This window comes from Podarcis bocagei (assembly GCF_964188305.1).
Source record: "Podarcis bocagei genome assembly, chromosome: 3".
NCBI classification, from domain to species: domain Eukaryota; kingdom Metazoa; phylum Chordata; class Lepidosauria; order Squamata; family Lacertidae; genus Podarcis; species Podarcis bocagei.
The window spans coordinates 55,751,673-55,770,889 of record NC_138127.1 but is presented as its reverse complement, the minus strand read 5'-3'; the positions used below and the strand labels follow the sequence as shown (position 1 = coordinate 55,770,889).

The window sequence follows — 19,217 nt, the reverse complement described above, 5'->3', positions numbered from 1 at the left end:
GGGGGGTTTTTCATGCACACAGCAGAGCTTTTCCAGTAAGCATGTGGTTCTTTTTCATCAAAGCAATTATCAGCCTGTGTGTGTCTTACCATGACTCTAATTCAGAGTGATGTATATGTTTTATAGTTGAGACATTATTTTACTGTGTATCAAATACTATGTTGATTACAGCAGTATACATTTGTATTCATCTGCACAAGAGCTGTATGCCTGAGAACATCTCGCTGTCTGAGGCTGCAGCCAGAGGAAAATATGCCCAGTGACACACAAAAGGATCGCAGTGACATCTTGTGGTAAAACTCCCAGGAATGACCATTGTAAATGCTATGATACCAGTGACATGCATCATTTGCCTCTTTCCTCATGTGCAACTGGCAACAGAAGAACAACACTGGCATGTTCTCATTTTTCTTGCATTGTTGTGCCTGATGTAAGCATAAAAGTAGCTTTTAAAAATAGCTTTGAAGAGGAAATGTTAAAGACAACAGAAGAATAGGCAAATGCTTATAATATGCTTCCCCTGTATAATATCAGAATCCAAATTAACAGGCAATCCTACTCACAAGTAGGACCCGCTTAGTTCAGTAGGCGTCAGGAGTGAGTAGGCAGTAACACCATGCAAGTTGGAGTTCACTCTTTATTAGCAAGAGCACAATCTACACAGACCTGGCGGAGTGTCAGGCCTAATGAGCATAGCAGCTCATACCCAGTAAGTCTTGCCCCATGGATCAGTTGCCAAGACTGAAAGTCCCTTCCTCCCCAGGATTTCCTCCAAGCAATTAGAGATAGCACCTGCATGCAACCAACCTCTCCTCCTCCCTCTTCATGCCTCTTCTGGTTACAGAATACAAGGGGGAACAGGAGCTGGTCACAGTAGAAGTGGGAGACACCCATGATTCTTCACCAGCCTGACTCATTTCGGCCTCTTGGCCTCTCTCCTCCCATCCTCCTGTTGCAGCTTCTGATGCTGATTCTGGACTGCTCTCTGTCACAGACTCTCCCAGCTCACTAAGCCCTGTTACCTCTTCAGCTTCTGACACCTCCTTTTCCCAATCTTCTCCTTCTTCCCCCTATGACCACTCATTGTTGTCCCACCACCAATCCCTGGACTCTGAGACTTCTTCCCTTGCTGGTTCCTCCCACCATTCCTCTGCATCCAACCAGTCTATGACAATAGGGCTTATTCTGAAATCAGTGGGTACAGAAGTGCAGCCTAAGATACTTTTAAGAAAAAGGAGTGACCATTGGCTCTGATAAAATTTATCAGGAAAAGTCTAGGAGAAGTTCAGAATGTTGGAGTTCCAGCTAATCAGCAGAGTTGCCTAACCCGGATCAGTTTACCTTGGCAACCGTTGTTTAGGATGGAACTCCACATCGCCTAGCAACAGTGGGCAAGGAGGATTCTTCTATTATGCCACCAAGACTTTGAAAAGTCTATTAGAACTAAAGTGGATAAAAGTGGACAAATCTCAGAATGACCACAGGCTCAGTGATTTTCACCCCAAATGGTGCTCCAGCATCTAGTACTTACTCCTATAGCACCCGCCCCCGAGTTGTGCCCTCTAGAAAACGATTTCCAGATCCAACAGCCAGTGATCAGTGAGTAGCATTGCCTGACCATAATAGTCCTAGCCTCAATCCTCAGTCCCAGAGTAGAGACTGTCTTGGCATGAGCAGGCCCTCACATCTCCAACTTTGACTTTTCTACCCTATCATCTACTCTGCTTCTTCTCTCACATATGCCCACATGAGCAGTAAGTGTGTCCCCTATTGGGGTACCTACTCTAGGGTTGCTGTATTTCCTCATACAGTTACCTTAAAGCAGTTTTCCCTAACCTTGTGCCCTCCAGCCAGATGTTTTTGGACTCCAGTTCCCATCTGCCCCAGCCTTGATGGTCAATGGTCAAGGATGAAGGGACTTGTAGGTAGCTTCCTGTTGGGTGTTTACCATGGAAATGGTCTATTCACACATGCTAGTTTTCCGCGGTGTCCACACAACATCATCGGCATTGCAATGCCAGCTCATATCCCCTGCCCTATTTAATCTGGATTTTCCCTTTCCATGAAAAATCTGATAAAATGCCACCAATGACAGATTCAGAAAATCTAAAGAGCAGCAGGCTGGGGAACACAGCTTGAGAGTTTAAAGCGGGGAGAAAACAAATGAACAAATGGTACATCATCATTGTACTGTACTCAAGTTCTTAAAAGTAGAATTATCTATCGGTTGCCATGTGAATAATGTGATTTTTAAATTGGTGGTAAAATAGTAGAAAGTGATCTCTTGCACACCATAAATAACAAATGTTCCCTCTCCATGAGAAGGCAAAACCTTGTATCTCTGGATTTTTCTGTAAGTAACAAGACTACTTAAGAATCTATACATGCAGTTATAAACTTTGCTGTCCTGTTTTTCAAAGCTTCCGTTTGTTACTCACTTAAGATCTTTCACTGAATTTTGTAATTCTTTTACTCTTAACCAGAACAACGCAGTACACCAGCTTCACAAAGGGGAAATGGATCCAATATGGCTCTTGTTGTGCAAATGTCCCACTTGCTAATTAATTTGTCACCTTACATAGCATTCGGCTTCATGGGGAGAATTTTCAGGCAATAACCTTTCACTTTCATGGCTTATTCTAGAGAAATCCACCCACCAGAAGTAACATGTTGCACATTATACCATTAAAGCACCTTCAAAGGACATTGTCTCCACTAAAGAATTCTGGGCACTGGGCAGTTGTACCTTGGAAGTCCAAAAGCTTAGTTCCCGAACGTTTCGGCTCCGAACATCGCCAACCTGGAAGTGACTGTTCCAGTTTGCGAATTATTTTTGGAAGCCGAACATCCAACGGGGCTCCTGCAGCCAATCAGAAGCTGTGCTTTGGTTTTCAAATGTTTCGGAAGTCGAACGGACTTCTGGAACAGATTCCATTCGACTTCCAAGGTGTGACGGTAGTTTGTTCAGGGTGGCTGGGAATTGTAACTCCGTAAGGGGTAAACTACAGCACCCAAAATTATTTGAGGGAAAGAAAGTGCTTGAAATGTACTTTAAAGATATTGTGTGTACACAGCCCTAGTTTAAGAGTGGAGTGGAGGTAGCCAGACAGCTATCCTTTGGGGAGGGATAATAGTTCAGTGGCAGAGCACACACCTTACATCCTAGGTTCAGTCTTTGGCATCTCCAAATGACCAGGTACCAAGGTTTGTGAAAGACTTCCACCCAAGATCTTAGAGAATACATCCACAGTGCATAATACTAGCCTGGGTGGGCAGATAGTTCATCTAAGTAGCTTTGTATGTTTTTATGCATTTCTAGGTTGGTAAGTACAGCTTTCTCTATCTTTTGTTCTTCCTTTTTCTTTTGTCCTTCATTTTTGGGTCCTTCTCAGACAGGGACAGGAAACCATTTTCAGTCCAACAGCCACATTCCCTTCTGGGCCACATACCAGTGGAGGGCAGAGGAATGAATATGAATTTTACCCTTGTACAGTAGGCTGGTTTCTACACACACCCCTCTCTATCCTCCATCCCAGCAACCAAGAACATACCCTCCAACATTTCTCCAATGAAAATGGGGGTGTCCCATTCCATAACGATAATTTTACTATTTATACCCCACACCTTCTACTGGGTTGCCCCAGCCACTCTGAGCGAATTCCAACATTTATGAAAAACATAATGAAACATTAAACATTACAAACACACACACACACACACACACACACACACACACACACACACCTTCCCTATACAGGATTGCCTTCAGGCAGCTTGGGGATTGGGTAACTCCATACCCTCCAACATTCCTCCAATGAAAATAGGGACACCCTAAGGAAAAATAGGGACACCCTAAGGACGTGGGTGGCGCTGTGGGTTAAACCACAGAGCCTAGGAGTTGCCGATCAGAAGATCGGCAGTTTGAATCCCCGCAACGGGGTGAACTCCCGTTGTTCGGTCCCTGCTCCTGCCAACCTAGCAGTTCAAAAGCACATCAAAGTGCAAGTAGACAAATAGGTACCGCTCTGGCGGGAAGGTAAACGGCGTTTCCGTGCGCTGCTCTGGTTCACCAGAAGCAGCTTAGTCATGCTGGCCACATGACCCGGAAGCTGTATTCCGGCTCCCTCGGCCAATAAAGCGAGATGAGCGCCGCAACCCCAGAGTCATCCACGACTGGACCTAAAGATCAGGGGCCCCTTTACCCTTTACCTTTAAGGAAAAATTGGACATTCCGGGGTCAAATCAGAAACCGGGACGGCTTCTCTAAATCAGGGACATCCCTGGAGAATAGGGACACTTGGAGGGTCTGCAAGACACATTACCAGAGTTCCGGAACAAATTCCAGCCAGGCAAAAAACACTTGAGGAGGGTACAAAGCAGTGCCAATAAGGAATGTGGCCTGGGGAGAATCCCATCGGCTCGCTAAAGAGGCCTGGGGGTCACCATCTCTGTTCTAAGAAATATTGGATTAACAACATTTCAAACTCCACCGAACTTTTTCTTGTCTTAATTTAATGTATTTCAGTGAAGAATACCCAGTCTGCTATGGGAATCTCATGTATGACAGAAGAGTGGTTCGAGGCAACACATATGCTCTTCAGTCATTACCTTGGGTAGGTCCTTTTTACACAAATCTTTATATTTTTCTTGAACATGAGAAAACAAGCAAATGGTGGTTGGAAATGCACACATATATCCAAGAGAACACTGTTGAGGCCAGTTCACACATTAATGTTAATCAAATGATGACTTCAGCATCAAGCAACGACTTGCATGTGTGAATGGGCCATCACAGGTTTAGCAGAGGAATGCTGCAGATTAAGAGGACATGGTTGACAAATATTCTGTGGTAAGGCACATTTAAACATATGGAAAACTACTTTGGAACCTATAATGGATTCTGAAATTATCCAGGGATTCCACAATTATCTCTCCAGGGGAGGGAGAACTTAGTTGGGACTGGAAAGTAAATCAGAGAGAATAGTTTTACCAGGACTCTCCAATCTCAGTGCTTTGGGGAAGAGAAGTTTAAGTAAATTGCAGTGCCACCTAGAGCACTTACACTGCCACAGATTGAAGGTTATATTTTAAGTCCCATTGACCTTAATTCTATGCCTATTTCCTTGAGCCCCCCATTTTTGCAATGCTTTTTTCAGGCACAGATGCAACATAGTTTGGACTGAAGTATGGTGGGGGACTTCCCACACTAGGGTCTCCCACACTTGTGGGAGGGAAATGCATTCCCCCACATTACCCTTATTTAATTCTTAGTAGGCGGGCATCTGATCAGAATGTATGTTCCATTGACTTCAATGGGATTTAAGCAGGCTAAGTTTTCTTTGGATTATTTCTTTGGATTATTCCTGGCCTAGGACTCCAAAGGAAAGAGTTTTGTTTACTAGCCAAAAGAGGAAAAAGAAACCTTAGGTTTTCTCATCTCTACCACCATTGCTATTTTTCTAGAAAAAAGGGTGCTGGAACTCACCATGAATGTCTCCCTTGTTCTCTTATTATGGCAATGGCTCTCACCTGAGAGGTGCTGGAACTAAGTTCCATTGAGTTCTGGCTGAAATAAAGCCCTGTCTTCTGCCCAGGTTAGCTGCTATTTTAAGAGGAACTTTCCACCCCATTTCCCAGTGCCCTGCTGAAACTGATCCTGTTGAGATTCAGAAGCAACGAGAAGCCCACCAGAAAATGCTTGCCAGAAAAAGAGCAAAGGAAGAGAGCGAAGTCCATGCCCCTCAGGTTGAGATTCCCCAGCTCCGGGCTGATGTGCAGACAGGTAAAGCGCCAGAAATCCTTGTGCAGGGCTTTTGCTGACACAACTCACTGGTTGACTCTGACCCACACTATTTCAGTAAAGATTATTGATTGGTTGGTTTTATTTATATCCTGCCCTTCCTCCAAAAGTAGCCAATGAGAGCCATGCTCAGGGCCACTAAGAAGGGGTTTGAACCCTGGTGGAAAAAATTCAGACCTCTCCACCCTAACAAGGTCAGACCAGCTAAAAATATTTATGGTACATGGGATATAAAATAAATGTGTGGTCTCAATTTTACATTAATGATAAATATGATCATATCTGTACCTGTTGAGGATATTAAGAGCCTAATGACTTATATCAATAATATAAGCACCCACACAATCATTGCTGAGCTTACCATACACTTTAAAAGTTAAATTTATACGTGTAACACAACACAGTGAGTATCACATAACAACTTTGTTATATTTGTACAGCGTTCACATACAAACGTGGCTGAGCATAATAAGTTGAGACTGCATTGTCCTAATAATGTCAAAGCGCAGAAGCCAATGTTCATATTAATACTGGGAATTGCTTGGTCCACAGCACAGGTTCGCAAGCCATTATTCTGTGCATGCATTGACTATGAAACATATATTTTGGTAAGAATTACATAAAACATATGCAAAATAGTTGGGCCCCAGGCCCCGTTCTGAACCTTAGTAATTTGTACCAGCTTCCCCCACCCTGACCCCTCTTGTCAGCCCTGCCAATTTTAAATTGCAGAAGCTAGGAGCCCCCTAACCATAGTCTTCATTGTGTCACTGTTTCAGAATTGTATCTGGAAGAGATTGCAGACCGCATTATCGAAGTTGATATGGAATGTCAAACAGATGCTTTCCTGCTGAGACCAGACAGCCCCTTGTTCGTACCATCAAAAACTGGGGAAGATGTCGCTACACAAATAGAAGAAGGAGAGGTATTCAGAGCTTAATTTACCTGGTAAAACTACCTGAACAGTAAAACCCCTTCTTCTCTTAAATTAAAGCATTCAGAAATGCTCTGCATTCACCACATTGTAAAATTCAATACTGGAAGAACAGAATAGCATGTGGATCAGTCGGCATGCAAGTTTTATCCTTTTCTGTTGACAAAATGCTTCCTAAGTAAATATGATTTAATTGGCCCTTTGGATCCAGTAGAGTTATCAAAAAGATACTATCTCTAGGTAATGGATCCCTGAACAGTTAAGTCCAGTCAAAGGAGACTATGGGGTATGACGCTCATGTCGCTTCAGGCTGAGGGAGCCGGCGTTTGTCCACAGACAGTTTTCTGGGTCATGTGCCCAGCATGAGCAAACCGCTTCTAGCACAACAGAACACTGTGATGGAAGTCAGAGTGCACGGAAACGCCATTTACCTTCCCACCACAACGGCCCTATTTATGTACTTGCACTGGTGTACTTTCAAACTGCTATGTTGGCAGGAGCTGGGACACCGCAATGGAAGCTCACTCCATCACACAGATTCAAACTGCTGACCTTCTGATCAGCAAGCCCAAGAGGCTCAGTGGTTTAGACCACAGGACCACCCGCTCCTGCTATCTCTGTTGTCCAGCAGGCAGTACAGCAATTATCAGAGGTCGAGTGATGATTTTGTTATGCAATGGCAAACAGAGCAAGCGTAGTGCTAGGATTTACCTTTGTCTTGATTCTATGGCACAAAATCACCTAACGTGGAGGCCTGAAAGAAAATCACCATTCTGCCTACCTCCTTGCCATAATTTGCTACAAGTAGATTTTCTGCATGCTTAAGTGACCTTTCTCATTTGCTAGCTGAGCACAAAATTATGTCTAAAAGGGGGAAATAGAAGCAAGTCTATTTTGCCCCTGGCTTCGGTAAATGAATTGGCTACTCCTGAACAAGGTAACCTATTTTGGCAAGAGATCTTCTCGAGTGTGCTGCTCCTGAATTACAAGCAGGTTCAGATGAAAAACAACTAATTCTAATAGGATATCCAACCCTGCCAGATTTTGCCACGAAATGAAGCTAGAAAACAGGCAACAGCTGGCACACTGGGATGGATCCAGCCATGATCATGCTTAGGGCTGACCCATGAAAATCAATAGAACTTAAATTATGATTAACTTAAGCCCCACTATTTCAATGGCTCTACGCTAAGATTGAATGTCCAGTTCCAGCCCACTATCTCCTCCTGCTAGATTTGTTAGCAGCCTTGGATTTTCTTCTGGACAGAGTTTGTTTCAAGTTCCAAACAATGTAAAAATAGTTATGACTTCAGCATTTGCTATTATTAGTGTTACTGTTTGTCCGTCATTTGCAAAAGGTTAACATGCTCCTTGCAAGTGCCTTATCTAGGTTTGTCATATTTCAAAAAGTTTTTAGGAAGACCCCAAAATTGTTGAGGGGTTTTTTTGTTTGTTTGTTTTAGGAAAACCCAAAAGTTGTTGAACTTTTTTACAAAATTGTGATTTTTCAATTGACTTGAAATTCCATCCGGACGTCAATTCCGCCTTTGAAATCCCATGGAAATGTCCGAGGAAATCCGGATGTATGGCAACAATCTTGTCACCAATGAAAGTCTCATTTGTAATTTCAGCAATTGTTTAAGAAGTCAGTTATTTCTGTTCCCCCTTCATAAAACATAACATTATGTGTTGACTCAGCGCTGGCTTTTTATCCTCAGCTCTTTGACTTCGATATTGAAGTCAGACCAATTGTTGAAGTTTTAGTTGGAAAAACCGTGGAGCAAGCTTTGCTGGAAGTCACGGAGGAAGAAGAGCTGGCCAATCTCCAGGCGCACCAGTTCGGATATCATGAACTGCGCAACGCAGAGCTGGCTGAAGTGCAGCGCCTTGAACAACAAGAGATACGGCGGAATGAGGAAAAGGTATAGCTGATGTGAACCCAAGTTTGCTTGTTCATTTGAAAAATTCCTAACCCGCTCTTCATTCTGTATAATCGCAGAGAGAGAGACATCATAATAAATGTAATACAGTCGTACATTGGAAGTCGAATGGAATCCGTTCCGGAAGTTTGTTTGACTTCCAAAATGTTTGGAAACCAAAGCGTGGCTTCCGATTGGCTGCAGGAAGCTCCTGCAGCCAATCGGAAGCCGCAGAAGCTGTACCAGATGTTCAGCTTCTGAAAATTGTTCAAGAACCAAAGCACTCACTTCTGGGTTTCGATCGTTTGAGATCCAAGGTGTTTGAGATCCAAGGTATAACTGCACAGAATAAGAGTACTGTCAGAGCTGCCCGAGGTCCCAGCTCACAAAGGACCAACGCCAGTTCGTTGTTATATACAAAAGTCTTTACTGAAGTTCAGTTTCGCTTTCACAGCCGCAGCGTGCAGCTCTACGTCTGAAACTCTAGACCGCTGAAGCTCCGTCTGAATCTCCTCCCCCCAGACACCAGTTTAAGACTCTAGCCTTGCTCCACCTCTTCCTTTGCTCTTTCCTCCTCTGGTTCCGCCTGTCAGCTGGGGTCTCGCCCTTCCTAGACTCTTCTGACACTGAGTCCCCTGAGTCTTCCCCCTGCCTCCGGCGGGCTTTAGGACCTGGTTCCCAATCCGGGTTTTCTGCTGTCCCACGCGCCTGCACATTCGAACTTGGCGCGCGCGCCCAGCCGGCAACCTTCCTCCTGACCGTTACACTGCTCCTGTCACTGCTTCCCCCTTCGGGGAGGCTAGCTGGACCTGACCTCCCCTCCGTTCCCCCACTCTCCAATAGAGGCGTGGTCAGACCTGACTCATCTTCTCTCCCTGCTGGAGGAGACGCTGGCCCTGACACATGGGACTCTTCCCCCCCACTACGCTCTGGTGGGGAAGCTGGTCCTGATCTCCCGCTGCTGCTTTGGGAGTCCCCACTGGCCCCTTGTTTCTGGTGGGTCCCCCCTGGGACCCCCCTTGCCCTGACCATCGGCGCCTCCTTCTGGGAATCTTCTGATTCGCTGGAGAAGCTCATGGAATCTCTCGGGTCACTGTCATACTCCCCTACGCTGCCCTCAGATTCTTCCCCTTCGCTCTCCATTTCCTATCTCCCCTGTGCCTCTGTTCCTGAGCCCCTGACAAGTACCCTTACACTAAAGCGGGCTGCGCACATGCGCAGAAGTGGTACCTCCGGTTGAGAATTCCTCGGGATGTGGCCGGACCTCCAGAACGGATCCTGTTCACAACCGGAGGTACCACTATATGATGTATGAGGCATCACATACAAGTGGATTTGGGACTGTATAGCTACATGCCACACTCATAGCATCTGAAGACTGGTTGGGTTTCACTAGTGGAGTATGGCCAGAGCTGTGTTTTGCCAGAACTAAGGGGGCAAAAGAGAAAAGCACAATAGGGGAAAGAGGCAGTGCTGCTGGTCACCTGGTCACCTAAGAGCAATTGTCACCCACCATAGGTAACCAGGCAACCACCTAGTTAGAAAGCTGCCTCGTTTCATCAAAGGCCAGACCATAAACTTTGCCATCAGCAGACAAAAATAGGTGTTATCACACAAAGGCATGGTAAGATGTGGTGAACTAAAATACAAAACAGGTAACCAGAAATAGTTCCTTTGCTGGACTCCCATCATCCCTGAGCATTGACCATGCTGGCTACAGCTGATGGGAGCTGGGGTCCAATAATATCTTCAGGACACAGGTTCTCCACCCCTGCTTCATAGATTTGCTCATTGGAAGAAAATAAGCTTTTGAAGGCCTGGGATGAAGTACATGCTTTATTGTTTTCTTCAGTTTCCGTTTCTTGTATCGTTTTTTCCCTTTTTATGAAAATGGTTTCTTCACACACACATGAATAAAGATTCATAAAGATTTTAATATCTCATTAAAAGTAATTAATAGGATTCTTACAGTTTCTTTTGTCAGGATTCAGCAAGCTTCAAGCTTTTCAGCACTTAATTAAAGGGGTTTTTTAAGCCCTGGCTTTTTGTTTGTTTTAGAGCACTGGCATAGTTTATGCAGAGATTGGGTGGCCATCTGTCATGTATGATTTAGTTAAGATTCCTACATTTCAAGGGATTGGATTAGATGACCTTTAGGTTCCCTTCCAGATCTACAATTCTATGGTTCCGTAGAAAAATGTCTACATTGCTTGAAGTTATATGCACCCTTTCCTTATTCTTTAAAGGCTCGCCGTAAAGCGCAGCAGGTCACCGCAAATACAAAGTCGTCAGAAGTCAAGCAGAAAATTTCATCTCGAGCCTTTTCTCTGCAATACTTGTCGAACCTCATTCCTTCAGTCTTTAATGATCTTCACAATAAGGGTTTCTTCTTCGATATCATAGAAAGAGGTATGTATCATTCTTTATTGCACATAAGCTTTTAAAACGGGAATTCTGCACCACAAAGTTCAGGGCTGATTAACCCCCAGCTGAGGGTTAACCAGGCCTCCCCAAGCAAATTTTTTCTGGTCCCCCAATTCTGGTGGCACTGGCGAAAAAGACACATATTTAAACCACTCCACCCAGTCCACCACCTTAACAGGGATGCGTCTCACACCTCCCTAGTCATCAGATCAACAACCCTTTTGATAACACCCCATCCCATGATCCATGGATCTACATGGACTGTGTGCTTATGTGTGTCCTGTGTGTATACAGCCTTGTGAAGGTAGCCACACCCACAACTGGCACATGGTTGGCGAAGGGTGAACGTGCCCCTCAGACCTAAAAAACAGATTAGCCCCCCGGTGGAAAGAATCAGGTAAAATGGACTGAACAAGGACACACACACACACATATCTGCAGACAGCTGAGATATTTTGCAGTATTAAAAAGAAGAGATGTATATTTCAGACCACTCAGCTTAGAACAGAAGAATCCCGGTCATCTTTGCTTGTTCCAAAATGAAGTCCTTCTGTGAAGCAATGCATAATTGAGCTACCATAAAATGTAGTGATGCCCACCAATTCAGATGACTTTCAAACAGGGCACAAGTCAGGGTGGCTTTGTATTGCCTCCCCTCTCGGAGGCAGTATGCCTCTTGAATATCAGTTGCTAGGCAGCACAAGAGGGGAGATGTCACTGCACTCCTGCCCTGCCTTTCAGCTTCCCAGAGGCATCCAGGTGGCTATTGTGTGGGCTGAAGGATGGCCTTGTGGGTCTTTGGACTGATCCAGGTGGACTCTTTTGCTCTCTTACATCATATAGATGTTGAGAAAGAATTCCTTCCATATTTGATGAGCGGCGTGGTAAAAAGAATGGCGTCGAACCAGCTAGGAAGAGTAATGACTGACTGTAAGTTAGTAGAAATAAGGTAATACAGACTAGCTAACATTCTGCCATACTGATTACAGAATAGCACTGTGATCAGGGACTCAGCTACATTAGTAAAGAAACAGCAAGGGACGCGGGTGGCACTGTGGGTAAAAGCCTCAGCACCTAGGGCTTGCCAATCGAAAGGTCAGCGGTTCGAATCCCTGCGGCGGGGTGATTTGCTGTGCTGGGGAATCATGCATGTGCCACTGGTTTTTTTAGGACATGCAAATCTAAAGACAATACAGCGCTTTTTTCTGGGGGGACGTAGGGGTATGCACATAGCTGTCAACGTTTCCCTTTTTTAAAGGGAAATTCCCTTATTCCGAATAGGATTCCTCACAAAAAAAGAGTAAAGTTGACAGCTATGGGTATGCATACCCCTAAAATCTTTGTGAATCTAAGTTTTGCCTCATTGAGGGGCAGTATTTAAATAGGAGTAGGAAAATTAGAGTACCCCTAAACATTTTTTTTAGGAAAAAAAGCACTGGGCATATGTATCTCTTGACTATCATTGATCTTGCTAAGGAACTCCAAAAACAAGACAACACCCAAAGATGAAAAGCACTTTCCTGCACATGTGAACCTCTGTTTCTTTCATTTTCTAGCCTTTTTGCATTTAGTTTCTGACCTATGTATGTTTTATGAACTATGTATTCTTTTCCTAATGATATCTAATATCCCCTGAGCCCTTGTGGACAACTGTGCATCAAAATAAATCAGTACAATTGCCATGCCGACTATAGCTTCAAAGAACTTGTCTAAATGGCTCATTGGATAAACTTCCATTCAAAGCAATTAAATTTTCAGGCTTAATTAATGACGTGGTTGGAAAGAGGTTGAAGGACTTTGCCGAAAATCAGCCAATTGGTCGCCTACCACGACGTCAAATATCGTGGAAAACTGGTCGTTTCCCTACTACTGGAAAGTAAAGTGGCTAAACTCCAAAGAAGCAGGTAATGGGAAAGAAATTAGGTATTGGTCCTATCAAAATGATATACAGCCTGATGATAATAATTTCAATGACTGCTGATGGCCCTGCAGGGACCAGGGCCGCACTGCCTAGGCAGCGAGGTCAGAAAATTGCCTCAGGTGGCAGATCCCTCCTCTTGTGCCTTCTCTGAACCTGGCTGCCTGCTTTGCCAAAATCTGCCGCTGCCTCCTCCATGCCTGCCTGCCACAGCTGTCTCCAAGGCTGCAGGCAGACACTGAGGAGGAGGAGGCAGGCGGCAGCAGAGGAGGAAGACAGGTGGGCACGGAGGCAGCAGCAGCGGGGGGGGGGCAGCATTTTCTGTTTGGCCTGGAGTGGCGGGACACCCATGGCTGGCCCTGGCAGCGACAGTTTTTAATGGGATTGCAGCTGGGGAAGGAAAGCTAAACCTCCCCTACACATCCACTGTAGTGCCCATGAAAATGACTCCACCCTCCCCAAACACATGCCAGGTATTTACAAATCCAGATGTCTTGGCTAGCTATGCAATTAATGTTTACTTAGGTCCTGGGATAATGAAGACACGGAGGGATCTGACCAAAATTCACTGCATTCCACTCACAATTATTTAAATGACAGAAGGTGCATTCAGGCATTATTAGAACTGAGGTGAAAGAAGTTGTGCGAATGTTGTGGGCAGCAGCCCTGTGCTCACATACCTGTTCATGGCTTTGCTAGATCCAGTTTCAACCTTCACTTGTTCAGCAGAAAAATATTCTGCACATGCTCAGTTAAAGGTGCTTAGGTGCCTCCTTGGGACTGCAAAACCTCATTACGCAGGTCTCCTCACCTTAGGCAAGCTTCTGAGGGCATTCAGCTACATATTCTTAGAAGCTCCCTTCAGTCCTTTGCATTGAAGATGCAAAGGTTGAAAACAGCATCCATGTGGATGTTTGCGGGTTGGGGGTGAGGTCTGTGTGCATGGCCCCCAAAATTATTGCAAGTTATTGCAATTAATGATGATGGTGTTCTTATATTACCCCAGCTATTCTGGGCAGCTCCACTGGGCGTCTTAACAACGCCAGTTCTAATAACACCAGAATAAGGTTTCTGTTAAGAACGTGTGTATGTTTTATTCCCATTCAAATGGATGAGATTTTAAAACGTTTCAGCACTGGCTAGATCAAACCTTTAACACAGAACTTGAAAATAGATTTTAATCCCTGCACTGAAGTGCAGTATGTTTTACCACTAGATGTCAGTAATGCCATTAGAAACCGAAAATTACACATCTCTTGATGAATGCCTTTGCTTTTACCCACAAACCCTCTGGTTTGCTGAAGGTGTATGCATTCCTTAATAGAGCAATCTGATGCATGCCTACTCAGACTTGTTGAATCCAGTGGAACTTGCTGCCAGGTAAGTGTGCATAGGATTGCCCACACTGAAGTAATAATCAGGAGTTTAAAGACAATTTGCAGTTGCTGTTGCATCTTTCACAATCACTCTGGCCAACTTTTATCAGTGAAAAACAAGGCCAGAGTTTGTGTTGGGGTGCAGCTCAGATTGTTGTTATCAACACACAATGCCCCCCCCAAAAAAAATCCTATATCTGAGGTAGGTTTCCTTGGGAATTCAAACAGCCAGGTCAGGAGCATATCTACATGTGTAATTCCAATTATCCTTTTGTAATAATCTCAAGAGTTGTATGTCTGTCTCTGTTAGGGGTGGAGAACCTGTAGACCTCCAGCTGGTGCTGGATTGAAACTTCCAAAATGGCCATGTTCACTGCAGCTGATGGAAACTAGACTCCAACATCTGGAGGGCCATGCGTGAGCCACTCCTCTTTGAGCATGTACCAGTCATAGTGGTGAATCACATCATTTACATGTTGAAAGACTCTTGGGAACAAGAGAAATCTGCATTGTCTCCCAGTACGTTTCTGAGCACAATTCAAAGTGTTGGTGCTTGGCCACTTACAACGTTAGCTTGCCCCAAATTAGGCAGTTTTAGGGTGGCGCAACTGGTGTGGTTGCACTGGGCGCCACACTGCAGGGAGCACCGAAACAATGCTGTAGAACAGAACGCAAGAGGCATGGAGGAGCTGAATTTTGGCATTGCACAAGGCGCCACTGAAATTTGAGAGCCCAAGGTCCGCCACTGCCAAAATGCAATGGCTCATCCTCTGCCCATCACCAAAGAATGTCTGAAGACATGGCAGAGAGTGAGGAGAGTGACTGAGGGAACAGCGGCAGAGGAAATGTGTGGAACTACAGTGGCAAGCAGCAGCACTGGACAGGGGAACCTGGTGGGCATTAGATGGGTGACACCTACTGAAGTCCAAGTCAGACTGAACATTCCCTTTCACACAACTCTTCATAATTGTCTTCTTGCTTATGATGTGTTTGATCAGAATTTGCCAGAACCAATATCTGCTGATGAGTAAGCCTTCTTAAGGAATGCACAATTGCAGGGGGATGCTGAGTCACGTTAATGGATTGTGTTAGGTGTGGTTATGTACCAGCTCTTAGACCTGGAAATCTTGGCCAGTTGTAATAGGGAAGAGCTGAGACCCTTCTTCTTTTCTAGAATCTCTAGATATTTCTGATATACAGGAGCCAGAGCAAGCTAGTTTTATTTTTAATTTTATTTTAATTGTTCATTTAAACAATTTATATTAACTACAATAGTCCCTAAGCAGTTTACAAAGCTACAGCATAATGAATACAGCTACAGCTACAATGAATACATTCCTTTAAAACAGATCTGGACCCAGGGATGGGGAATGTGTGGTCTGTAGATGGCAGCTGGACTATAACTTCCATCATCCTTGAACAAACATGCTGGGGCTGATGGGAGTTGGAGTCCAACCATGTTCCCACTGAAATCAGACATGCACTTACCATTTTGGTATTTCATCACTGACTGAAAACATTTCTGTTTTGCCAAGCATTTTCAGAGAATTAATTTTATTCAGTGTCAGTCATTTATTCTCTGTTTCCTTATTTCATATTTTTATGATTTTTTTTAACACCACGGTTTTTTAAAATGTGTTGGCAGTTTGGAAATACTTTTATAAACTTGCTAAAAAAATAAATCTGAAAGAACACTATCCCATATGTAACCTGATGTAGTTGGAGGACTGTTTTCTGTATTCTAGAGGTGGCGCTGTGTCTTTGTTTTGCCACAGTTACACTTCATCTATGGGCAGAGGTGTAAACCAGGGGGAGTTGGGAGGGGGGTTCTCGTTTCCAGGGGTTTTTTCTGGCTGAGTCAAACGCTGTGAGCTGAATGCATCAGACCAGGTGGAACGGCAGGATGTATTTACTCTGCCACCTCAGGTATACCTCAAAAGCATGTGTATTGCTATGCCAACAGTTCAAGTGGAACCTTGCCACTTAAAAGAGCACCGCTGCATTCCACTGTCGAAAAGCAGTGTAATCTTTAACCACACCTGAAAGCAGCCCCACCTTTTCAAAACTGAACTTCTCTTGTGCCAGCTCTGTAGAACAATCTGAAGTTGTTAATTAAGCCCATGTTATAAAGCCAAGTTTGAAAGTGAAGTACCGAGAGAATTAATTATTACATTTTCCGAAGGGTTTAAGTGATGCTCCTTCAAGCCTCACTGTCTGGGCAGCAAGACTACATGTGTAGATTTCTTTGGCTCTCTAATTCTTTGGAGTAAATGAAGCAGTGACTTGCATGGAGCAGTCAGCCCCACTTTGCCAGGTGACGCTGTAACTCAGTGGTGGAGCTTAGGCTTTGCCATGTCAAAAGATCCCAGGTTCAATCCCTATCTGAAACCCTGGAAAGTTGCTGCCACCCTGTGTAGACAATACTAGGCTAGATGGGGACCTTCTGGATGCAAAGCAGATGCTCTGAATGATCAGCAAGTAGGTACAATGGTACTGCCTAATAACAAAGGTTTGGATTTGTATCGAGCAATTCTTTTTCATATATTTATATCACAGCAAAGTTAAGAAATTAGTGCGTCTGATTTCAGTGGGAAAGTTAAGCAGGTGTTTAACTTTCTCCTGCCGAAGTCAATGTTGAACTTTTAAATGTTTGGCTGGATTGTGTCGTAAGTCTTGATGCAATGTACTTTTAAGATAATGGTGTGAACTGGAGATGATAAAACAAAAGAATGAATAAAATCAAGCACTTCCTAAAAAGTGATGTAGAGCCAAGTTCTCCAAACCCTTTCCAGGTTGTCAATGTCCTTGCTTACATATTCAAAATGGGCTCTCTCCAGTGTGAAGGTTGTAAAGCATTTTTAAATACTTAGATGATAAAAGAGACAATGCACAGTTTTAACATAAACTTTTCTGTGTTTTAACAGGGATCTTTAATATATTCAAGAAGATTGCACATCGTTATCTGGGAACATCAACCAAATATTGAATTTGTCCTGCTGAAAATTATCCCCAGGGCAAATAATAAAATGAAAATTACTGTTTTGGTTTTTTTCCTAATGTTGGCAAACTTGATAATTTTATTACAACAAAATTGTTTGTTCTAATCTTAACTGTATGTTTTGCCCTTGTTTCTCTTAGTAGTTATTGTTATTGTTGTAATCAACAGGATAGTAAGCTTTTAAGATGAGAAGAAAATTACATAAATGTTGCCTGTGTGTATTTTTCAGTACTTAGGGGGTGAGATCCAAGGTAGATCCAAGCAGGGATCTACTCACACAGTGGGACTTCTGCTTCTGCTTCCTCTTGCAGTCTTCCTTAAGCTCACCAAATCTGTGCTGGACTGTTGGCACAGATTTGGGGGAGATGTGGGGGGACGAGAAACCAGAAGTCCCGCTGTCCAAGCAAATTTTCATTGCCCTAGCAGGCAGACATCACCGGATGTTGCCCAGAGCTTTGAGTATGCTGTTTTTATTCATTTTAATATTGTTGCATTTTTAATTGTTTAAATGTTGTTTAATGTTCTAGAAGTGCTGTGGAGAAAACGTTTCTGAAGGGTGTAATATAAATCCTATCACTGATAAGTAGAAGCAGATTGTACTCATTCTTTATATGTGTGTGTTTCACTCAGGGGCGCACATGCTGTTTCACCACTTGAGCCAAAATAGAAAGCGCTGCCTGGCCCTGCCACTGCAGCCCCCACCGTCATACCTGCTGCCGCCGGAGCTGCTTCTCCACCTGCCCTGCCACCTCTGCCGCTGGTGAAGCGGTGCCATCATTGGCGTCAATTTTGGGTTGGATCTCACCTGATTGGGCCGAAACGAGTGCTGTTACCGCACTGGCGGCAGGGCAGATGGGGCCCCTGCAGGACTAATGCCTTGGTGGCTGCTTCTGCCTAAGACAGCTTCCTCAGTCGTTCTAATGACTGAGCCGGCTCTGGTTTCATTGTGTAAAGAGAATTTAAATGCATTTTAAAAATAAATGAACGTTCTACAGTTAGAAACCGCTTCCTTATTTTGTAATATACTGCAACCCCACCTCCCCCATTATATTTCGTTAAACTATGGATTGTGAAGTTTAGGCCTGCAGAACATGCAAGGGCAATTCTGCTTTTCCCCTCTGTTTCATTTCTGTCTTCAGAAAGCGAGAATCATAGAATCATATAATGGTAGAATTGGAAGGGATCCCAAGGGTCATCTAGTCCGGCCTCCTGCAATGCAGGAATCTCAGCTAAAGAATCCCTGACAGATGGCCATCTAACCTCTGCTTTAAAACCTCCAAGGAAGGAGAGTCCACCACCTTCTTAGGGAGTCTGTTCCACTCACTGTTTTTTTGAAAGAAAAATCGGTGTCTGTATGCTTTCCTTTGCCTGCAGCCACAGGAAGCAGCAGCAACAGAGGAGGAGATGGCAAAGGTGCGGGGAGGGGCGGAGCAAGCAAATGCGGGCACAGGCATGTGGCAGCAAAATTGGGGGGGTTGAGAGAGAGAGGCGGCAGTATGCCGTACAGACCGAAAAAAGCACTGGTTCCATTGTCAAACAGCTCTTACCATTAGAAAATTCTTCCTAATGTTTATTTGCAGTCTGCTTTCCTGGTGGCGCTGTGGGTTAAACCACAGAGCCTAGGACTTGCCAATCAGAAGGTCAGCTGTTTGAATCCCCGCAACGGGGTGAGCTCCCGTTACTCGGTCCCTGCTCCTGCCAAACTAGCAGTTCAAAAGCACACCAGTGCAAGTAGATAAGTAGGTACCGCTCACGCGGGGAGGTAAACGGTATTTCCGTGCACTGCTCTGGTTTGCCAGAAACGGCTTAGTCATGCTGGCCACATGACCTGGAAGCTGTACGCTGGCT

At 44.3% G+C, this 19,217-nt stretch overlaps 1 protein-coding gene across 1 annotated transcript; it reads left to right on the top strand.

Annotated features, from left to right (window-relative positions):
- The first annotated feature begins 1,410 nt into the window (after positions 1-1,410).
- Positions 1,411-17,481, top strand: RSPH3 (radial spoke head 3). The gene is made up of 9 exons (XM_081187560.1): positions 1,411-1,599; positions 4,526-4,613; positions 5,638-5,782; positions 6,580-6,725; positions 8,453-8,656; positions 10,900-11,062; positions 11,921-12,007; positions 12,836-12,981; positions 17,296-17,481. Exons 1-8 carry the CDS (start codon positions 1,475-1,477, stop codon positions 12,955-12,957), a joined length of 1,080 nt encoding a protein of 359 aa, XP_081043686.1. The 5' UTR covers positions 1,411-1,474; the 3' UTR covers positions 12,958-12,981; positions 17,296-17,481.
- The last annotated feature ends 1,736 nt before the right edge of the window (positions 17,482-19,217 follow it).

Coding starts and splice junctions, on each gene's coding strand:
- RSPH3 (XM_081187560.1), top strand. CDS start 1,475: ATGACCACAGGCTCAGTGATTTTCACCCCAAATGGTGCTCCAGCATCT. Junction 5,783..6,579: donor CCGGGCTGATGTGCAGACAG/GTAAAGCGCCAG, acceptor TCACTGTTTCAG/AATTGTATCTGGAAGAGATT. Junction 12,008..12,835: donor AGGAAGAGTAATGACTGACT/GTAAGTTAGTAG, acceptor TTAAATTTTCAG/GCTTAATTAATGACGTGGTT.